General features: G+C 47.7%; 1 protein-coding gene across 2 annotated transcripts in view; it reads left to right on the top strand.

Moving 5' to 3' along the window:
- KIF16B (kinesin family member 16B) overlaps positions 1-22,427 on the top strand; it is a 1,684,060-nt gene that overhangs the window by 842,310 nt on the left and 819,323 nt on the right. For both annotated transcript variants that reach the window (XM_085612707.1, XM_085612706.1), the window contains exon 16: positions 4,555-4,637. In XM_085612707.1, coding sequence (XP_085468833.1) covers positions 4,555-4,637 — 83 coding nt within the window. The remainder of the gene's footprint in view (positions 1-4,554; positions 4,638-22,427) is intronic.

Below are 22,427 nucleotides of genomic sequence, written 5' to 3'. Positions count from 1 at the left end.
GAAAGAGGAACAAGGGTGCAGAAAGAAGCAAGAGATATGCAGAAAGAACCATCAGAGGTGCAGAAAGAGGTCTTGTTGCAAAGTCATCCTGTGCCCTGGGCACCCCCAGCTTTTTGCTGACTGGTACTGGATGAGTGTGTGGGTAATGCCTGGTTCATTGCATGAGTGCATGGGTAGTGCCTGAGTGATTGCATGGGTAATGCCTGGGTAATTTTATTACTGCATGAGTAGTGCCTGGGTGATTGCATGAGTACAAAGGTAGTCCGTGGTGATTTTTTTAAAGTGCTTGGATATTGGCAGAATGTTTGCATGAGTGCGTGGGTAGTGCCTGGTGATTGGAGGAATGCATGGGTAACGCCTGGGTGATTGCATGAGTGCATGGGTAGTGCCTGAGTGATTGGAGGAGTACAAGCATAGTGCATGGGGATTTTAAGTGCATGCTAGTGACTGAGTGATTGCATGAGTGCATGGGTAGTACATGGGTGATTGGAGCAGTGAATGGATAGTGCCTGGGTTATTCCATGAGTCTATGAGTACTGCCTGGATGATTGGAAGAGTGTATGGGTAGTGCCTGGGTGATTTCGAAAATGCTTAGTTACTGCTTGGGTGATTGCATGAGTGCTGAGGTAATGTATGTGTGATTGGAAGACTGCATGGGTAATGCTTGATTGATTGTATTAGTTTATGAGTAATGCCTGGAAGATTGCATGAGTGGATGGGTAGCTCCTGGATGATTGTACGAGTGCAAGGGTAGTGTATGGTGATTTTCTAAGTGCTTCAGTATTGGTGGAGTGTTTGGATAACTGTATGGCTAGTAGCTGGGTGATCGGAGGAGTGCATGGGTAGTACACAGGTGAATAGAGCACTGTATGGGTAGTCCCTGAGAGATTACATCAGCGCATGAATAGTGCCTGGCTGATTGGAAGAGTGCTTTTGTAGTGCCTGAGTGTTTTTGTAAGTGCAAGGGTATTGCTTGAGTGGTTTTGTAAGTGCATGGGTAATGCCTGGGTGATTGCATGAGTGTATGGGTAGTGCCTGGGTGATTGCATGAGTGCATGTTTAGTCCCTGAGTAATTTCACGAGTGCATAGGTAATGTCTGGGTGATTGCATACGTGCATGACTAGTGCCTGGGTGATTGGAGGAGTGCATGTCTACTGGCTGGTTAATGGAAGGAGTAGGGTCTGTGTGATTAGAAGAATACATGGGTAGTGCCTGGGTAATTGGAGCAGTGCATGAGTAGTGCCTGAGTTATTGCATGAGTGGATGAGTAGTGCCTGAGTGAACGGAGGAGTGCATGGGTAGTGCTTGGGTGATTTTGTAACTGCTTGGTTAATGTCTCGGTGATTGCCTGAGTATGGAGGTAATGTATAGAAGATTGGAAGAGTACATGAGTAATGCTTGACTGATTGCATTCGTTTATGGATAATTGCATGAGTGCATGGGTTGTGTCAAGGTGATTGCAAGAGTGGAAGAGTAGTGTGTGCTGTTTTTATAAGTGCTTGGGTATTGGTGGAATGCTTGAATAAGTCTGTGGTTACTAGCTGGTTGATTGCAGGAGTGCATGGGTAGTGCATGGGTTATTGCAGCAGTGCATGCGTAATTATATCAGTAGATGAGAAGTGCCTGGGTGATTAGAAGAGTGCTTTCGTAATGCTTTGTTAATTTTGTAAGTGCATGTGTAATGCTTGGGTGATTGCATGAGTTTATAGGTAATACCTGGATGATTTCATGAGTGTATAAGTAGTGCCTGGGTGATTGCATGAATGCATGGGTAGTGCCTGGTTGATTGGAGAAGTTCATGGGTACTGCCTGGGTGATTTTATAAGTGCTTGGGTAGTGGCAGAGTGATTGCATGAGTGCTTGGATAGTAACTGGGTGATTGCATGATTGCCTCAGTACTTCATGGGTGGTTGCACAAGTGCATGGGTAATGTCTGGGTAATTGGAAGACTACATTGCTAATGCTTGACTGATTGCATTAGTTTATGGGTAATGCCTGGATTATTGTATGAGTGCATGGTTAGTATCTGGGTGATTGCAGGAGTGCATGAGTATTTCCTGGGTCATTGGGGGATAGTGCATGGTGATTTTATAACTGCATGCGTATTCACAGAGTGATTGGATAAGTGCATAGCTATTGATTGGTAGCTGAGCGCTAGAACACGTGGTGTCTGCAGCAGGCTCTCTTCACACGTGGGCTTGTGCCTTCCATCATTACACTCGCCAGTTGGTGTGTTGTGTGTTATAAAAGAGAAACCGCATATTCCCTAACGCGTATGTTACTCAGCACGCCCACAGAGCAAGTGCTAATGATTAAGTGCCCATGTGCACACTGGTAGACCCCGGTTAAAATTAAGGAGTAGTTTAAAGTATAAAAATGCCAAACTGATGTCGCAGCATCTTTAATTTTAGAGGGGGGCCACGTGGCCTCTCCTCAGGCCACTGTTGGCCCCGGGGACCCTATCCCCCGGTGCCTGGCCATTTAAAAAAAATAAAGGGCATGGGGGCTGTGTGGCCCCCTCCCTAGGCCACTATTGGCCACGGGGACCCCATACCCCGGGGCCGGCCATTTAAAAAAGAAAAAAAAATAGAGGGGAGGCCACGCGGCCCCCCTCCCGTGCCACTTCTGGCCTCACTGTTGGCCGTGGGGGAGCCCCAATGCCCCCATGGTCCCAGCCGGCTCCCCGCCTCTTGCGGGAGCCAGCATTGCTTTTGCACAAGGGAAGCTGCTAACATGCAGCTTCCCTTGTGCAAAAGCAATTCTGCTTCGGTTTTTGCAAGCAAGAGCAGGTTTTTTGCTCTTGCTTCCAAAAACTGAAGCAGAGTTTGCTATGACAGGGCGGGAGCTGTGCTCCTGCCTTGTCATAGCAAACAGCAATGTCCCTGGAGTGGGCACCCCGGGACATTGCAAGAGCCGGCCCTGGGGGGTGGCGGTCCCCAGGGTCATCAAGGGCAACTGAAGTGGAGTCGCACGGCCCCCCTCCCAACATTTTCAAAAGCTCCTGGAAGGTGGTGGTCCCCGGGGCCGGGGGTCCATAACGGATCCCCGTATTTAAAAATAGAGTGCCCTGGGAGGTAGCTGTCCCCGGGGCTTGGGGGGCCCGCGAGGCCTCCCGCCCTTATTGATTTCAATCCCCGGTGAGGTGGCGGTCCCCGGGGCTGCGGGGGGGGGGGGGCGTGCTCCCTTGAAGAAATTAGAAAGCCCCAAGGAGGTGGCGGTCCCCATGTCTGCATCAAATTACCCCCGGGACCTGGTCCACCCGGGGGCTTTTAAAAATGAAGCACGAAGTCCGCGCTTCATTTTTTTAATTTTCGGGTGGATTCGCACACCGGTATGCCTCCGTCCGAAAAAAAAATCTTTTTTTTGGGCCTGAGCAGGCCGGGGGGGGGGGGGGGGGTCAGGGTGTTTTCCCCCTGCCCCCTTTTCTTGTTTGCAATGTATGTCTCACCTTTTTGATTTTCACTCGGTGCGAGGCACAAGATGGCTGCCAATACTTCCTGGTTTGCTGTGTTGGCAGCCAATTAGAATGAAGCTTGTGCTCGGGAGGAGATGTGTGGATAGTCTCCGCCATAGATATCTATATTTCTTTTTCCTTTAATATTTCAATAACTTCTGAACGGATTTACACCGTTTAAATAAAAAAAAAGAAAAAAAGGCGCTTTCTGAACCAAGAGCTACCTTTTTGGTGTAATTTCGTTTAGCAGTTCGGGCTGTAGCCTGCTCATGTTAATTTCCATAATAAATTTTGGAATTGAACATGGTTAAAATGCGCTTTTGCCCCCCCCCCCCCTTTTTTTCGGCCCCCACTTCACGAATCAACCCGAAACTTTCAACTGAGAAACTGAGAGGGCCGACCCATTAGTTTTGAAAATTTAGCCAAGATTCATCAAACGGCGCCAAAGATATTGGCAAATCAAAAAACGCTTTTCCTATGATAACTAGGTTCTAGTTAGAACTACCTACTGGGGCCTGCCGGTAGGTAATATATATATATATATATCTCCGGAAAAGTGCACAAAACAAGGGTAGCGCCTTGTGGAAACACCAATTTCCTTAGGAGTTCTCCTTTCCTTTCGGTAAAGCCTGTAATGGCACTGTGATACTGGATTTAAGAATTAGTGTACCACGTGGGGTGTATAATTACCAAGGACCGCTTAAGGAGGAGATTGGTTTTGCTGAGTGGCCTCATAAACTAAAATGTGATGGAAGAGACTATTTGTTCGGGTATAGTCACATACTCAAGCTCCAGATTCACCCGCTCCAGATAAAACATACTCTGTCTCTCACAATTATATTTTATATGGCACAATTACTGAACTACTAATCGTGTAACAATCTGCTAAATTGTAAACAATAATATGTGTTAACAGCAGAGTTTTAAAAGTCCATGCTGAAAAGGATTCGGTGAAGTATAAAACAAGGTAAAGCTCATTACCTGACAAAAAATATTTCATTTTCTAAAGACACTGGAGAGTTTTGTCTTTTATTGATATTATTGTACATTCTGTATGTGCGGTGATGCATAGTGAGACCCACAAGCTTTTTTGTTACAGGTGCTGTAATTTTGCTTGGAAGAACCAACATGTTTCGCTTTAATCATCCCAAAGAAGCAGCCAAACTGAGGGAGAAAAGAAAGGTATGTGGAAATAAAAAATACAAATGCAATCAAACCATCTGGTTTTTAATGTATCTGCTTCCTGTTGTGAGCCTTGGCTGTATCTTCAGCCAAAGGTTACTACTGTAATCTGGCAGAAAGTGAATTCTTCACTGTTCTTGGGAATTCCTTATCAGGTTACATTACACTGCATATCAATCTATGCCTTTCCTCAGAAAGTGTAGTTGTCATTGTAAACAGTATGTTCTTGTTTTCTCTGGTCATAGTTTTGGATCAAAGCACTGAGAGCTAGTCACAAAATAATGTCAGGTGCAGCAGACTGCTGTCATTTGAGACTACAGCACAAATTCTAGTTAAAGTTGAATTAAGTACCCAGTTTCCTCTTCTGTAAACATATAACAGCAGCTGAGTAGAAATACTGATTTGGCTTACCTCCCTTGTTTCACTTTTGTTAGTCAATTGAATGTTTCTGGGTTATGTTAACAACAAAACCTCTCTGTGCCTCCTAAATGTGGCAGTTATTTTTCATTAGAAAGTCCCGATAATTGTTTACTTGCCTTCAGGTACCAATCGACCTAGCTCTTCTCCTCAGTCTTTGATTACTTGAGTGTGCACCTCCATACTAGTCTTGACTCCTCAAGAGGTTCTTCATAGGTCCTCTCCTTCCCTCCTAATATGTGTGGTCAAATAGAGACATTGAAAGGGGAAACGGGAGAATGCAAGGACTGTGACATTGCAGACCTCACAGTTTAATGGGATTGCATCGAAGTATAACATTTTCTCCCCATCCGGTTTCTTTGTCCCATTCCTTACGCAATTGAAGACACAGCTAGCAAGAACCATATTATTGATTTCATAAGATCACCACAGACACAAACTTACCATAGCAACTTAAATTGATTGAAGTCCTACATGAAACCCATCAACTTAATTGGAGCTATTGAAAGAATTGATGGCCCAAAGTGGAAACAGATTGATACCCTCTCCCCTTTGCTTCAAATGAAGATGTTGGTCGAAACCTATGTAGCTGCATAGCATATATCGGATGAAGATTATCACCACATCTGTGATCATGATATAGCCATTCCCTATTTGTTTTGCTTGCCCAAACTCTGGCTAGCAGTTGCTCTGGCATTGTTACAGCATCCTACAAGTAACTAACTTACTCCCACAGAAAATATTACTCTTGAACAGCTGATCTGCTCTCATCAATTAATATTTGGCTGTAGAAGTACAATGACAGAATGTAGATGTTCTTTAACAGCTTAGAAACCATTTGATTGACACCCAGTGTTGGACTTGGTCATGTCTGCAGGGTCACCCCCAAATGTTTTCTGTTTTTCTGGATTTGTTTTTGTTGGCATTAGGACTTTGTGGTCTTTACCACTGCTAACTAGTGCTAAATATTTTGTGCTTGCTCCCTAAAGCATGGTTGAATTGGCCTACACCTGATTGGCACATTTAATTTACTTTTAAGTTCCTAGTATATGGTACTACATTGTACTCAGGACCTGTAAATAAACTGTTGCTAGTGGGCCTGCAGCACTCATTCTGCCACCCACTACAGTAGCACTTAAAGAAAAACCTGTTCCAGACCTGTCACTGCAGCCTATAGTACAGTTTTAAATTGCCATCTCAACATGACAAAATAAACCTTTTGCCAGGGCTAAACCTTTCTTATTTCAGCGGTTGGGAAAGCCTTGGTTAGATATGTTCGCCACCGTCGAGAGTCCGCAATGTCAGCAGTTCTGCGCTCTGGAGCTCTCTTGGAGAGTTTGCTATCCTGAGCTGTGGAACATGGCCATCGGTCCCCTTCACCCTTTGGGAGGATCTTCTGTCTGTGCAGCAGAGGAGAGTTCTCCATCCAAACCCATCAACGTTCCTCCTTATTGTATGGAGATTGAGCGGCAACAGTTGACAGCTTTTGAACTTTCACGCCTGAAGTCTGCAGTGTTATCTTGGGAGCCAGACGTCCCACCACCAAAACGGTATACACCTGCTGTTTGGGCAAGTTTGTGGCATGGTGTGCAGAGAAAAAGGCTGACCATCTTTCTGCTCCCCTCTCTCAGATCCTTCTTTTTATTCTTTCTCTTGCCCAGCACTCGACACCTTAAAGTGGTATCTTTCTCCCACCTGAGCCTTGCTGCGGTTGCCTGATCAGCCGTCCCTGTTCAAATCCCTTGCTCTTGAAAGGTTTTCTGTTTCCCCCTTCCCCCTTCATCAAGCCTTAGTGAGACCTTAACTTAGTCCTAACATTTCTGACGTTTGCTTCCTTCTAACCATTGCCCAACTGTCCTCTCAGGTGGCAATAACATCTGCCCGGAGAGTCTGTGAGCTTTAGGCTTTGTCATCCAAGCCTCCATTCTTGAACATCTACCCAAACAAGCTGGTTCTATGCACTAGAGCCTCCTCTCTACTGAAAGTCATCACTCCCTTTCATGTAGGTCAAGCCATCACCCTACCTACTTTTTACAGTCTACCACATCCCTCCAAAGAAGAGGAGAAACTTCACCCTCTAAACCCAAAAAGAGCTTTGTCTTTATGCCTTGACCACATGAGAGTTCCAAGTCAACTACTGTTAGATTTGGAGGTCTCTAGTTGGCACAGGTAGGTACTTGTGACAAATAGGGACCCTTGCCTCTAGTCAGGGTAAGGGGGTACACTCCTAAAATAACCCCTGCTCACCCCCTTGGTAGCTTGGCACGAGCAGACAGGCTTATCTCAGAGGCAGTGTGTAAAGCATTTGTGAACACATACAGTAATCAAGTGACAACACTACAGATGGACACCACTAAAGTTTTATATAAAAAATAAGTATTCTTTATATAGATTTAACACAAGACCATAAACGACAAAAATCCACAATACTGTTACTTAAAAATGGTAGAATTGGCTTAGTTCTCTTTAGATCTTAAATTTTTTTTTTTTTTTTTTTTTTTTTTTTTTAAACAAACAAGATCTTTATTAGTATCGCGGGCCATACAACTCATCCACTGCCTACATCCCGTCGGGCCGGCAGGGCTAAAGTACCAGTGCTGGGTGGTATGTGGGAGGAGGTAGAATACACAGCAAGCCGCCTACAACCCCATGAGGGGCCGGCCGCGTCAGGGGGGGGGGGGGGCAGCGGTGACAACTCAAGGTGACTTAGATCTCGTTTTTTTTGTTTTTTTTTTTTTTGTTCCTTTTTAAAACCATTATATAACTGAGAAAGAACTGTGGAAGGGAAACCACCATCATTGAAGTGTGTATTAGGGGATGTACGTCGCGACAGACCGTGTTAGAATATGCAGCAGGGGTGGAGGTCGGGGGGTAAAACGGGGATGTCGTTGCCCATGTGTTCACGTTGCGTCTACTATGGTGGGCCTAGACTCTGCCCCAGTGCTAGGGGCGCATCCGGTCAGTGCGGAGGATAAGTGCAAGCTATTAGGTATTGTGGGAGAAGTATCAGAGTTCGTGGGAACTATTACCCTCCGAGACGGGATTTGAGGGGGGGGGGCGTGTGCGGTGATGGTGGCGCCAAGCGTGTCCCTGTGGGTGGCCAGGCTTGGGTGAATTGAAAGAGTAGTTGAGTCCATTCCATTGCAAGTGGGTACTTTCTGCACCCTCGGGTTTCCTCCTCTCTAATTGCCTCCTCCTCCGCCGCTGCCCATTTCCTCACCGCCCCCGCCCATGCCTCTCTAGATGGCCCTTGGGGGTCTCGCCATTTCATGGCAATGGCCCGTTTAGCTAGCAACAATGTGAGGGAAGCAAAGCAGGTGTGGGCTTTGAGCGGCTTGGGTTTACGGAACAGTCCCAGGGCTACCGCCTCCCAGGAGAGTAGGTCTGGGAGCTTAGTTATCGCCGTGATAGATGTGAGGACGGCCGTCCAATACTGACCCAGTGACGGGCAGCTCCAGAACATATGCTGGAGCCGGGCATCCGGGGATCGGCATCGGGGGCACAAGATAGGTACATCCGGATAAAAACGTTGCAGACGTGCAGGGGTTTGATACGCCCTATGTAAGATATTATACTGGACGTTTTTGAAGCGCGCGTTGCGGGACACTTTTTTGGGGAACTCGAGGGCTTTCTCCCATTCTGTATCATGTAATTGTCTTCCGTTCTTTAGTTCTTAAATGCGACACTTTGAGTCAATGTACCTTAAGAGGCGACACGCAGGGCAACAAAAGTGTTGCAGGGAAGGTGATGCGGTAGGTCGTTACATGCAAAGGCGGTGATGCGTTGAAGATCTGGTGCAAAGAAACAAAGATGTCATCTTCTTGTTGATGCGACCTGCTTCTCCGATGTTGCGAGATGTCGATGCGTCAGCTGCAGCGGCGACACCCTTGTCCAGTGATGCGACGACAGCGGCTTTGGTGGCGACACTCTTCTCCAACGATGCAAGAAGCTTCAGCTCGATGCGACAGTTGCAGCGGCGACACCCTTGTTCAGTGATGCGGCTGCGGCACGCTTCTCCGTGGATGCGAGGTGCTTCTTGTGATGCGGTGCAATGCGACACCCTTGTTCAGTGATGCGACGGCAGCGGCTGCGACGGTGACACGCTTCTTCGGTGTAGAGGCGCTTCTCGTGATGCGGTGCAATGCGACAGCTACAGCGGCGACACCCTTGTTCAGTGATGCAGCGGCTGCGACGACGACACGCTTCTTCTTCATGAGTCGCGCTTCCAGCTCCTTGCGACATGCAGCCCCTCAGAAGGCCCAAACACAGCTACAGGCACTTCCAAAGAACTCTTGGGGAGCTGGTGGTTGAAGTCTGTTGTCCCTGAGACTTCAGCAGGAGGCAAGCTCTTTTCCATGTTCTTGGAGATCCTTCACAAGTTGAATGAAAATGCACACAAAGTCCTTTCTCCTTTATTTGGCAGTCAGGCAACCACTGCAGGCCAATCCCCCAAGCAGCACTTCAGTTTAGGGATAGTCTCTTCTCAGTTTCTTCTGGTTCCACTCCTCAGCAAAGGTTTCTTCTTGTTCCCAACGTGATCTAAAGTTCTTGGGTTTGGGTCCCAATACTTATACCCAGTTTATCTTTGTTCTCTGAAGGCAGAGAGGCCTTTGCCTAGTCCAAACCAATACTGGTCAGTCCTGGAGCACTTTGTTTACATGACGACTCCTTTCCTTTCAGAGTGCAGGGCAGAGACATCAGACGCACCACAGGAGGTGGAGCCAGCATTGTGGAGGGAAAGCACAGCCCTATTCAGGTCCCAGGTGCAACTCCTCCCTCCCATCTAGATGAAGATCTCTCTATTCACCACTGGGCTGACTCACCCTGTCTCCTGGAATCCCCCAGCCCTGTCACTAAAACTCCAGACAAGGAATACACAGCCTAGCAGAGGGAGGTTTGAATGGTTAGACAAGAAAATACCTACTTTCTAAAAGTGGTATTTTCAAACACAGAATGTTAAAACCAACTTCACTAACAGATGTATTTGATCATTCTGAGTTCAGGCACACTAAATTCGAATCTCTACCATGTTCCCCGAGTCAGTTAGGATTATAAGATGTAATAATCAAACTGCCCATTCTGGCTTATGGAGAACAGGTAGCCTTGCAATAGTGAAAAGCGAAAATGGCTGTAATTCACTAATAGGACATGCCACACACATCAGGGCTTGTCCTACCTTATACTTACAATGCACCCTGCCCTTGGGCCTTCCATAGGGGTGTCTGATATGAAGAAAACGGAAGGTTTAGGGACTGGCAAGTGGGTGCACTTGCCCAGTCAGCATGACAGTACCAGACTGCATGCAGGGTCTGAAATGGCAGACCTTAGACACACTTTTACAGGATGGTCCTGTGGGTGGCACAACCAGTGCTGCAAGCCCACCAGCAGTGTTTGGATTACCAGCCCTGGGCACTCCTGGTGCACTGTACTAGGGTCAGACAGGTAAAACAAACCAACCAATCATGGAATCACTAATTCATACATCAATTTACAATAGGGAGCACTTGCACTGGACAACAGTGGCACAGTGCCCAAAGCATCTAACACCAGCAAAAACACATGAGGCAACAGCCAAACTGGAAGGGAGACCCACGCCAAGGTGCCAGGTTTAACAACTACCAACTCTCTGTGGGGTATGTCGGAGAGAAGAAGCGAAAGGCCATGCAGAAGCAGACCATCTCCCCAAGGATCGTGCTTTGCCTCAAGATCTGCTACACATTGTCCTAGAAGCAACCTGCTGAGGGTTTGCAGGGTAAGGCTGCGATCTCTACGTCAGCATGCCAAGTTCTTGCCCTGGATATCTGCCAGGCAGCAACATGGGCTTCACTTCACAAATTCACGAAGCATTTCTGCATGGACAGTTGGGTCCGTCGGATGGGCACTTTGCACGTATACGCTTGCAGGACTTTCTATAGTGAATCAGTTTTGCAGACCCACCTCCGGCGAGGTATTACCTGGATATTTATTATAAGGTAAGGATTCTGAGGCTAGAAGTATGTGGCAGATGAACAAGTTACTTACCCACCATGCTCGGCCTGTCGAGGCACGTGCATCAGCGTAATGCCGAGTCGCAAGCGTGGGGTGGCAATCTGCCCTAGTAGGGGTTGCGTTTGGGCTATAGCTCATTCCACCCTGACGTGCATGGGACTTAGTGCATTGGTGGCCTGTACGTTAGATAATGAGTCTGGGATACAAGGTTATAAATATGAATGCACAACAGCACAAGACCTCTAAACTGCATGGGCCATGTTAGCACTTCCCAGCGTCCCTTCTGTTGGCCCGTGCACTATATCAGGCGGGAGAGAACTTGCCTCAGCTAATGAAAGAAGTAGAGTGGAAGGGAGATATGGATATTTGCAAACGGGCACAAACATTTCAGCGTTTTCACCATCTTTATTGAAGAGCTCATCCAGAGTAGGGATAATTGAAGAACAATCCATCTCTGTATGCTCGCCTCAGCTCTACCTAGGGTTGTACCAAAGTTTCTGCAGATCAGATCATCAATATCCCAGGTGACACTGATCCCAAGATAACTCACCCTATCCGGGCTCCATTGCAAGGGGTAATCCAATGTGGGTGCCGTGTAGATGTTGGTGAAAGGGATACTTCTGATTTAGACCAATTAATTTGTAGCCAGTGTATCCTCCAAATCGGATTATATCTCTGACAATGCTAGAGTGACCTTGGGGAACTGCACGTATAGTATGACATCATCAATGTATAGAGAAAGTATGGGGGGGGGGGACACCCTTCATAGATGCCCCTGCCAACGGAGAATGATTTAGAGCAGTTTGTTGCACCCGCTGTTGGGGTTATGTATAATAGATGTATAGATGTATAAGTGACCGGAAGCAATGACCTAGACTCATCCTACGAAGCTCTTCTCTCATCTATGCTCAATCTTGCGAATCAAGCGCTTTCTCAGCATTCTGGCGAATAGCGGTGGATGGTAGCTGATGGTCTACTCTGTAGAGGATGGCCATTAGTTTGCGAATATTGAACGTGGTAGAGTGTTGTGAATAAAGCCTGACTGGTCAGGCAATACTAAGAATTGCATTAATGGTTGGAGCCTCTGAGTGGATTTTAGTGACTGGTTTCTCAGTTTAATGTGGACTCCTCTAATGTACAGTATTGTATATTCAGCAGAAGTTCTAATAGGACCTTATCCTCTGAAGCTTCACTTATCAGAAGAGCAAGAAGGTAAGTCCCTTCCTGTGCCATCTAAATACTGAAGAACTATTTTCGGGCAAGAAACATTTGAACCACTGGGCGATTCCTCCGAGAAACCTTGTGGGTCATGGGATGGTGTTTGGGATCTCAGTACCCTAGAAGTACTCAACCTCATACCTCTACATAGCCTTTCTAAATGTTGGATTGTGGAGAGGACATCCACATCCTGCATTAGCTTGCCCCCCTCACCCTTATATTATCTGTCTACAAGTTGGGTCGTGATGGAAATCATCCTATTTTTCGCAGAAGATAAAATCTGCTATCAATATTCCGAAGTAGCTATTGAAGACAATTAGCATTTAAAAAAAAAAAAAAAAAAAAAACACCTTTATTTATACCAACATGGATCACAGCTATTCAGCCGACATCCCGGAGGTCCGGCAGCATAATAAGAACAACACGTGAAAGGGTCCATGGCTATAGTACAGGAGTAACAAAGGTTTAGTTTTTAAAATTAAACCGAAAATGTGAAACAAAAGCAAGGCAGAGCATATAATAAACATGCGCAAGTTCTCAGTTGGGGCGAGGTCCCGTTCCCATCCGCAGGTCTGTACAACACACTAAAGGAGTGGGGGGAAAGCAGAGGTATGAACTCCAAGTTATAGTCAGTTTTACGTCTAAAGTTGGAAATAGAGCTAGGGGGAAAGCTGCACGTCTAACATTTCAGTAGCCGGGGACAATTAGCATTTTTAAGTTCCCTCTGACACAGCAGGCTCTGGAGAATTCCCAAGATTTGTGTGATAAGGTGGCCGAGTTCTTCAGGGAAAATATTATGAAGTTCTATGCTGAATTTCAAGAGCCACGCAAACAAATGATGGATGGAATGCTGAATTAATCATACATTCACCCCCAGTCAAGAGATCTGAGTTAAATCCATCGTTCTTTTGTTCACCATGCCATCCCAGTTTAGACCCAGCCATATGCAAATCAGTCTTGACCCTGTGCCTCATGGGAACAGTCCAGACCGAACTGCCAAGCCAGGTCCTCCCTGTAAGAAAGTGGGTTTCTGTTGCAGTACCCCCCATTTTTTTGGCTGATAACTGATGCTCTTTTCCCTTGTTGTGCCCTGGGCTCCTGCCAATCAGGTACCCAGGGCCTGTGTTCCTTCCTTAAAAACTGCCTAACAGCCAAAACCCAAATCGGCAAACCCTGGCCACATGTCAGCCCCTGGTAAATGGTACCCTAGGTACGCAGGGCCTTGTGACCAGGGAAGGCCTCTAAGGGCTGCAGCAGTTGTTGTGCCACCCTTAGAGGCCCTGTACCCTAACACACACACACTGCCCTTGCAGGCTGAGTGTCTGGGTACAAGACAAAACAGAGTCGACATGGCACACATCCCTGTGTGCCATGCCCACCACCTACACTGCCCTGGCATACATCAGCCACCCCTCTAGCTGGGTGCCCTATGCCAGTGGTGTGGGCACAGGAGCATGAGCCCTGTGCCCCTACAGTATCCAGGTCCATTTCTGGGCACTGTAAGTGCAGTGCTGCCATTTAAGAAGTGCTGGTGCTGAGAGCTTGTCAAACACGAACTCCTCAGCACCATAATGGCAACACTGAAGACTGAGAAGTTTGGTATCAAACTTCTCAGCACATTAAACCCGCACTGATGCCAGTGTTGGATTTAATGTACCAAGCACCCCAGAGGGCATCTTAGAGATGCCCCCTGAAACCTAACCTACAATCCACGTCTGGTCTGGGAGGCTGCCTAGGCTGCCACACAGCAGACATGTTGCTGGACCCCTGGGTAGGAGGGCCCCTGCTCTCCTGGGCCTGCAACAATGCACATCCTGGGCGAGGTGCTAGATCTCCTCCCCCAGGATGGGCAGGGGGAAGCTTCAAAGGCATTCCGCCTCTGTGAGCTTCCCCAGGCCACTGGCAACCCCCACTCTGGCGGGAAGCCTGGCCGGAACCCCCAAATAAGGACAGGGGATGTGCCAGCCTGCCAACCCCACCCCTCAGGTGGGGGAGGTGAGGTGAAGCACATCTCCGGGCCCTCGCCATCTTGAAAATGGGAGGCCCTACCCAATCAGGACTAGGCTACTGCCCCCCTCCCACAGGAGAGAGGCAGGATAGGGGGTGTACCCACCCCAGGACAGGGATCCATTGGTACCTGCCCTTCACCTACCTGTAATGCCCCTAAATCTAGTATTTAGGGGCACCCTGAACCTTCCTTCCCCAGATTCCAGATTCCGAAATCCAAAGAAGAGCAAGAAGAAAGAAGACCTGCCCTGCAGCTGCTAGGAAGAGGAAGACACCAGATGCTTTGGCCCCAGCCCTACCGGCCTGTCGACCCTCGAACCTGCTCCTGCTCCAACCCGGCATCTCTTGTGGCCAGCAGCCTCACAAACCCCGGAGGACCTGGCTATCTTTTGGCTCTAAGCCCATGGGACTTCCATGAGTATAGGCTCTACTCAAAATCTACTTCTAATCCCTGGCATCAGCCCGAAACCGTGAACCCTTCACACTCTGCACCCGCCAAGCCTGGCCTGTGCCGGAGTGAACAAAGACCACGAGGACGACCCCACGGCGACTGTGACTCCGAGTTCGGCACCCAAGGACTTCCCTCGACGCTCCTGACGACGCCTGCAGCCTCAGAACCAGGTGCCCCGCAACCGCGATCAACAGAGGGTAAGATTTCCCTACACCAAAAGGCACCCCTGCACCCGGCGCCCCGCGGCCCCCTGTGCCCAACTCCGGGGTACCTACCTATCCTCCAACTACCCAAATTACCTCTCGAAGTGGTGGTGGCACCTGAAGAATCTTCGTCCCCGAGCTTGCAGTCTTTTTCTAAACCGGAGCTTTCCCCTTGAAATCAATTGAGCGCCCGAAGGCTCAAAAGCACCCTGCACCCAGCCGCCCGAGTGGCCTTGGCAGTGCACCCATCTACTTCCCCATTTGCCCTGAGCAAGTGACCAGGAGCCCAGCTCCCACAGTCGCGTGGCCTGCCAGTCAGCAGCCACCAACCAAGGCCCCCCTGCCTCCCATAGGATAACATTGGGCCTAACTCTCTCTTCACCCGGCTGGCCCTGTGCCGCTGAGGGTGTACCAACTGTACCTACCTGACCCTGGGAGACCCCTGAGTCTATGCCCAGAACCTTAACTCTGCCAGTCGAGTACTTACCTTAAAGCCGATAACTCAATTTTCTCCCTAGGGTAACATTGACTGGTTTTTCCTGAAAGTGTGGACTTTTCAAAACTTAAAATATAAACCAAAAATCAGCCGAGTAACGAAAACGAAAATACTCACCTGCTATTAGGTGAGCTCCCAGTGCTGGATTTTGGTGCCCAGCACTGACTCTGAAAAATATTCACAACCGTACTTACTAGTAACCCAATTTTCTCCCATAGGAAACCATTGACTGTTTTTCTGTGAAATTTCTTCTAAGTGTCGATTTCTGCAAACTTTAAATATTCCTTAAAAAACGTATAAATTGTGAAAACGTAATTACTTACCTGTTTTAGCTAAAGGTCCCAGTACTGAGTCTAGGCACTCAGTACTGGATTACAAAAGTAACAATAACATACTATACCTGCAACTTGAATTTTCTTCCATAGGGAATCATTGACTGTTTTCTATGAAATATTTTCTAAGTGTCAACTTTTAAAATAGCAAAATATTGTCTAAAAATCATAACAGTAACTAAGTCGACTTTTATCACTTGTTTCTAAGTACTGTCCCAGGACTGAATCTAGGATCTAGTCCTTGAATCACAAAAGTAATCATAAAAGTAATCTATTGCAAATAACTTGAAACTTCCATTGAACTCAATGCATTATTGTGTTTAAAATTGTGTTGCCTATTGCAACCACTTGTAACTTTCTACAAAAGCCAATTGCATATTGCACAAGTATTTATATAAAGCATCTCATTCTGAGAAAGTATATTTTAATACCTATTGTTGGTTCTAAAATAAAACAAGCATATATTTTTTATATTTATTGGCCTAGAGTTCAGTTATTGAGTGTATGAGACCATTTGCTGACTGAGTGTGTGCAACCAATGCTCTACACTGTCCTCTGATACTGCCTTACTGCTCGACCAAGCTACCACTTTAGAGAGTAAGGTTATATCTAACTTTAGCCGCTGCCAAAACTCTGCGGACTGTGGACTCTGTACACACTGTACCTATTTGGGAACAGTATATACAGAGCCACTTTCTCACACTCCCTGTACTGGAAGCAAGCATCCTGGCACCGGTTTCTTGGTATTGCCCTTCATCAGCCAGGCTAGCTTGAATCCAGTGGCACAGTGAGCAAGGGACCCACGTCTGGGCATACACATCCCACTTAGCGTGAAAAGTGCTACGCAAACAAATGATGGACGGTTTGCTGAATAAATCATACATTCACCTCCAGTCAAGAGATGTGGGTTAAATCCATTGTTATTTTGCTCACCATGCCACCCCAGTTTAGACCCCGCCATATGCAAATCAGTTGTGACCCTGTGCCTAATGGGAACAGTCCTGACCGGGCATACCCATCCCACTTAGGGTGAAAAATTCTACACAAACAAATGATGGACGCAATACTGAATAAATCATACATTTACCCCCAGTCAAGAGATCTGGGTTAAATCCATTGTTCTTTTGTTCACCATGCCACCCCAGTTTAGACCCAGCCATATGCAAATCAGGCTTTCAAGAGCCGACTTGGAGACCAGTGGCATCTTTTGTGGAAGGCGATGGTCAAATAAACTGACAGTCATTAAGTCCAGTTCTCTCACTTATCGGCGGCTGAAATCAAAACCCTTTAATGGCAAATCCCTTTGGGATCATTGGATAACCCCTGCCTGCCCAAGGCACTGCAGTTGGCCCCTGAGCCAGTTGCAGAAGCCTTTGAGGAAGTTTTTTCTCAGATCCTGGAGTCATGGGTTTCTCCAAAGTGCTGGAAGGAGGCGATTGTCATCCCCCCCAAATAGGGATTGAGGTGATTTTAAAAATCTCCACCCGATTTTCCTGCTGCCGGCCCCAGCCTAAATCCTGGTGCAGTATATTAATTAGGAGTTGCTCCATTTTTCAGACCATGAACTTCTGGACCCTTCCTAAAATGGGTTTATGAGGAACCACAGCACTGAATCTGCTCTACTAACGGCAACCAATTTGATTTACTAGCAAGTCGACCAGGGAGGTGCGGCTATTTTGGTTATGCTCTATTTGTCCGCAGCCTTTGACACCATATCACCTTTGGTATTTGTGCATACGCTGCGGCAGGCTGAGCTGATGGGTGCTGCCTTAAGCCTGCTGGAGTCATTTTTAATGAACAGGACTCTTACTGTCAGCTGCGGGTATTTTAGTGCCAAATCTTTCCAGCTTCCCTGTGAAATTCTGCAGGGTTCTTCCCACAGCCCTTACTTATTTAACCTATATGTTGCGCCCCTGTGGAAGCTAGTTTGTTACTTCATTTCCAGGTGTCGACTTATGCTGATGACACCCAAATCATCATTTACATCTCTGATGAATGAGAAGAGGTTCATCTTGTATGGCCGTACTTGGATGAGAGAGAACTGGCTTAAAATGAATGGGGGAAGACTGGAAATTGTGGTATTTGAGACAGAAAATTCAATCTGGTCCGACCGCTAGTGACTGGAAACCCGTGGTGCACTACCTGTTCCGGTGGGCGCAGCTAAAAATTTGGGGTTTGTCTTTGATAATTCCTTGACATTTAATGCACAGGTCAAACAAAGTGTGAGTTCTTGCTTTTGGATCATTAAGACCTTGAAGAAGATTCTCCCCTTTTTTTCCTGAGGAATTAAGGGTGTCAGTGGTCATTTCCCTTATTACATCTCGCCTTCACTGCTGTAATGCCCTCTAGTTAAATGCCAGTCAGTACTCACTAAATAAGCTTCAGGTCATCCAAAATGTTGCTGCCCGGCTGGTCCAGGGGCTGCCGCAATAGATCTTAGTGAGGGAGGGCTTGAGGACTTTCTATTGGTTGCTGGTGAGAAAGTGGGTGTCTTTTAAAGCCCTGTGCCTCGTACATAAGGCTCTTCACTAACAGGGCTCATGTTATCTTAGTAATGCCTTTAATTGGTATGCTCCCAGCAGACTGTTGTGATCGTCAGGATAGGAAAAAGTGATAGTTCTGAGGTTCTAGAAAGTGAGGTGGGGGGAACAAGCCTTCACAGTGAGAGCTGCCAGGTTGTGGAACTCTTTTCCTGAAAATATTATTAGTCTGGAATGTTATGCCACTTTCCGCAAGCAGGTGTAGACCAGGTTATATCTATAATTCCTTTGCCTGGGTTACTTCCTGGCTTGGTTATCTCAATTTTTCTGGTTCGGGTTGTCACCTTCTTTCTGGTGCCTTATTTGGTGACAGTTCTTCGATGCCTCTTGGGTTTATGCGCTTTATAAATCTCAAAATTCAAAAGTCTGAGTGCCCCGTGGGTGCACACTGAGCACTGAGACCTCACCAATCCCTCTACAAATGTTCCTCCAACAGCACAGTTTTTCTCCATATACATAACCCTTAGGTGCTCATTATGATGTCTGTCAGAGTTGCCTCCGACCAACATTGCTGCTGTCTCGGGACCGACCGACTGACCTCCGGTCGGCGGTCCAGACTCTACAATTACTATGCGACCGCACATTGTTTGGTTGCAAGCTCCTATTGCTCTATGGGAGCTTGTGCTGCTGTCGGAAACCAGCCGCAACACAAGCGCCCATAGCTCCCATAGCCAGGGGGGGTCCCATTGGTGCCCCCCAGGCCCCAACTGGAGGCCGCTGAGGCATGGTGGACCTGTTAGGGACCGCCAAAGTCCCTTTCCGACAGACTTTTCATGTCGGAAAGCTCGACATGTCGGAAACTGACATCATAATCCCTATGGCGGAAACACCATCAGTAGGGGATTATGTGCGGCCTCCAATTGGCCGACGGGCTTCTTGAACCCGTCAGAAGCCAGTCGATCCAATCGGCTGGTTTAAACTCTGACCACCTACATTGTAATTAGGCAGTCAGACTTTAAACCTATGATGTCGGTCGGTGAGCCTCCGACAAGTGGTCAGTCTCATCAACCGACATCGTAGTAGTGCTCCAAGTGTTTTGTAATGGGGAACCAGAACTAGAACTCAGACTTGAATTTTTGCAATGTTGGATGACCCACCACAAAATGGTGCACTCAGGCGAGTTAATGATTTCTCTTATAATCCCGTACATAATCAACAGAAAAGTACCAGTATGCTCCTTAAGGAAGCTTTGACCTCCTCACCTTGTAGCAGTAAACAGACTACATATGGTGTTAGTTGAACTCCAGCTGACTGCTACGCTACCAAGCGTTAAAAGGGCAAGCACTGACCCAGCACGCTGCACTACTCACCGTATGTTAGACCTGGCATCATTGGCGTGGGTCTCCCTTCCTCTCTACTCTCCCTATCTTTTATATTGGCTTGATTTAGATGTTCTGGGCGCCCTATCACTGCTACTCAGTGCCACAGAGCAAATGCTCCCTGTATATAAATGACTGTATGAATAAGCATAACTATAATACCTACATCGCTGTAGCCTGTTTCAATAGTGAGTTACCTTCCATTTCACTGTCGCTACTGCGAATCAATCCATTCTCATAGGCCATGATGGGCCGGTTAAAGGTTGCTTTCTGTCATCCAACCGGCCCTAGGAACCTGCTAGGACCCTCAAGTTTTATACGTATATGCTCAGGACATTGAAGGGCACCTTTTAGTAAGGACCGTTTATATATTGCATGTGTTAAAATACCTTTTCTGAAAACGTGGTAGTTTCTTGCCTAAGCTTTACTGTAGGCTGTTGCGCGTATGTGTATTGGCCGTCTGGTTTTGGAGCAGCAGGGCCAGCTGGGTCAGACCTGGCTGCAGAGAGAGATCGGTATTCAGAGCATAGGGAGGGTGACTCGATCTGAGCAGGGCCGTGCCTGGCAAGGTGAATGATGGCTCCACCTCCCACTGGGTGTCTGATAGCAGACCCCCTCATTCTGAAAGGGCAGGATGTCACCTTGTAAACCAAGTGCTCACCGACCCCACCCAACTGGTTCTGACTGGAGTCAGTGATTTGCAACCTTAGAGAACAAAGACTTTAGGTATAAAATGCTGCGCTGGAACTTTGGCCAATTGTGTCCCTTCTGGATGTCAAGACGAAACTCTGTCCGAGTGTACAGAGGAAAGGACTTTGCAACTTTCATCAAGCTTGCCGAAGAAACTACCCGAGGGCCTAAATCGAAAGCGCCTCCTGCAGAAGTCTCAGGGACATTAGACTTCACCCCGTCCGCTGTCGGAATTCCTGTGCGAGGAGTTCTGCTGTCAGGTGAGGCCTCCGTCGAGTAATCCGGAGCCTCTAGTTCTACTGTGAAGACAGCGGACTGTGCGCTTCTGAACTTTTGCTAAACCTGTGCGGGCCGCTGCTGAGAGCCCGCCTGAATCGGAATTGAGACTTTCGCTGAACCTGTGTGGGCCACTGCAGCTAAGGGAGAGCTAACGCTGCTGAGTGCCCGCTTGACTCTGAACCTTTGAACCTTCTTGCTAAACCTGTGTGGGCTGCTGCAGCTAAGAGAGAGCTGCCCCGCTGAGAGCCCGCCTAAATCTGTATCTTCAAACCTTTCGCTGGATCCGTGTGGGCCGCTGCAGCTAAGAGAGCTGCCGCCGCTGAGAGCCCACCTGCATCGGCACCTTTGGACCTTCCACTGAATCTGTGTGGACCACTGCAGTCGAGAGAGCGCTGTGGCCGCTGAGCGTCCACCGTGGTGCCCGCCTAACGAGACCCTAAATTGTCCCGTGTGCCGCCGCAGCTAAGAGAGAGCTGTAGCCACTGAGTGCCCACCCCAGTGCTATTTTTCATCCTCGTAATTTGCCTTGTGGGCCGCCGCAGCTAAGAGAGCTGTGGCCGCTGAGTGCCCACACATTGACAACTTTGCATCCTTGGGATTTGTCCCGTGGGCCGCCGCCGCAGCTAAGAGAGCTGCTGCTGCTGCTGTGAGCCCACTACAGAGCTGCACGACGAGAGCCATCAACACCACCAGCCCGGGCCGCCGCTGCTGCCACTGAGTGCCCGCCTGCCCCGAAGTGCCCGAACCACTGTGAGTGCACGCTGCGGACCTCAGCCTCCAAGACCTGTGGTCACTGGGAGTCCTCCTGTCACCGTCTCCGCTTCTTCCAGAAGCTGCGTGTTGTAGTCCCTTTCAACGACAGGTACCTGGTGCGCAACAGGTCGCGTAGGCCCTGGCCCTGAACTCAGCCCGTGTCCCGCTTTGGGTGAATACGTTGTTGTCGCTTTTAGTCCCTACGGATTGACGTGAATTGTAGTTGTTGAAACGCTTTGAGAGTCTTTGCGTTAAACTGTTGGATAAAGATATTATTTTTCTATATCTACCAGAGTTGTCCCCTTTTGTGGTGTTGTTACTACCTTATTGTACTTGGCCATAAACGCTTCACACACTGCCTCTGAGATAGGCCTAACTGCTAGTGCTACGTTACCACAGGGTTGAGCAGGGGTTATCAAAGGGGGTAGCCCACTTGCCCTGACTTGGGAAGAAGCGTCCCTCTTCTAACACCGTACAACACATCACAACACAGTTTGGGGTGATGGGGCTCTGGGAGCAATATGATGGACTCATCTTTGATGTGGATGTCTTGCAGTATGGCAGACTCTGGGGTGGGGTACGGACCCAGGAAGTGCCACTGCCTCTAACAAGGCTCAACGTGGGACATCTGCATGAAAGAGGTGCAACAGGTCAGTGTCTTAAAAAATGATGGCTTCACTCCTCTGAAACTGTTCTTAATGAGGATCAGGCGCTGATGCTCCTCATAGCCATTAATTATAGGACCATGATCTAGAAGTTAACCTTCAATTTCTGTCCTCCTTGTGTTGGCAGCGGTCAAAAGGCTCAGAAATGTAATTCAAGGGCAGAGTATTAATTCTTGGTTGAATTATGAACATAGACCGCATTAGATAAATTGCAGTTGTGTGGTATACACCCAAACCAGCGTAAGCAGCCAACCCTTGATGTAAAGGTAGACTATATTGTGACCATGCTGATCTTGGTGGGTGAATATAATGGTATGCCAATATAAGGGAGGTGATACAGTAAAGGTGCACCCCATCACCATGCAATTGCACACTTGACTTAAATCTCATTCCTGAAATGAGGGTGCTCTTTAGATGCCTTCTGGTGAGGTG

Source organism: Triturus cristatus, chromosome 6, assembly GCF_964204655.1.
Source record: "Triturus cristatus chromosome 6, aTriCri1.1, whole genome shotgun sequence".
Classification (NCBI taxonomy): domain Eukaryota; kingdom Metazoa; phylum Chordata; class Amphibia; order Caudata; family Salamandridae; genus Triturus; species Triturus cristatus.
Note: the sequence above shows the minus strand (reverse complement) of the source record. Positions and strands in the feature narration are given on the sequence as shown.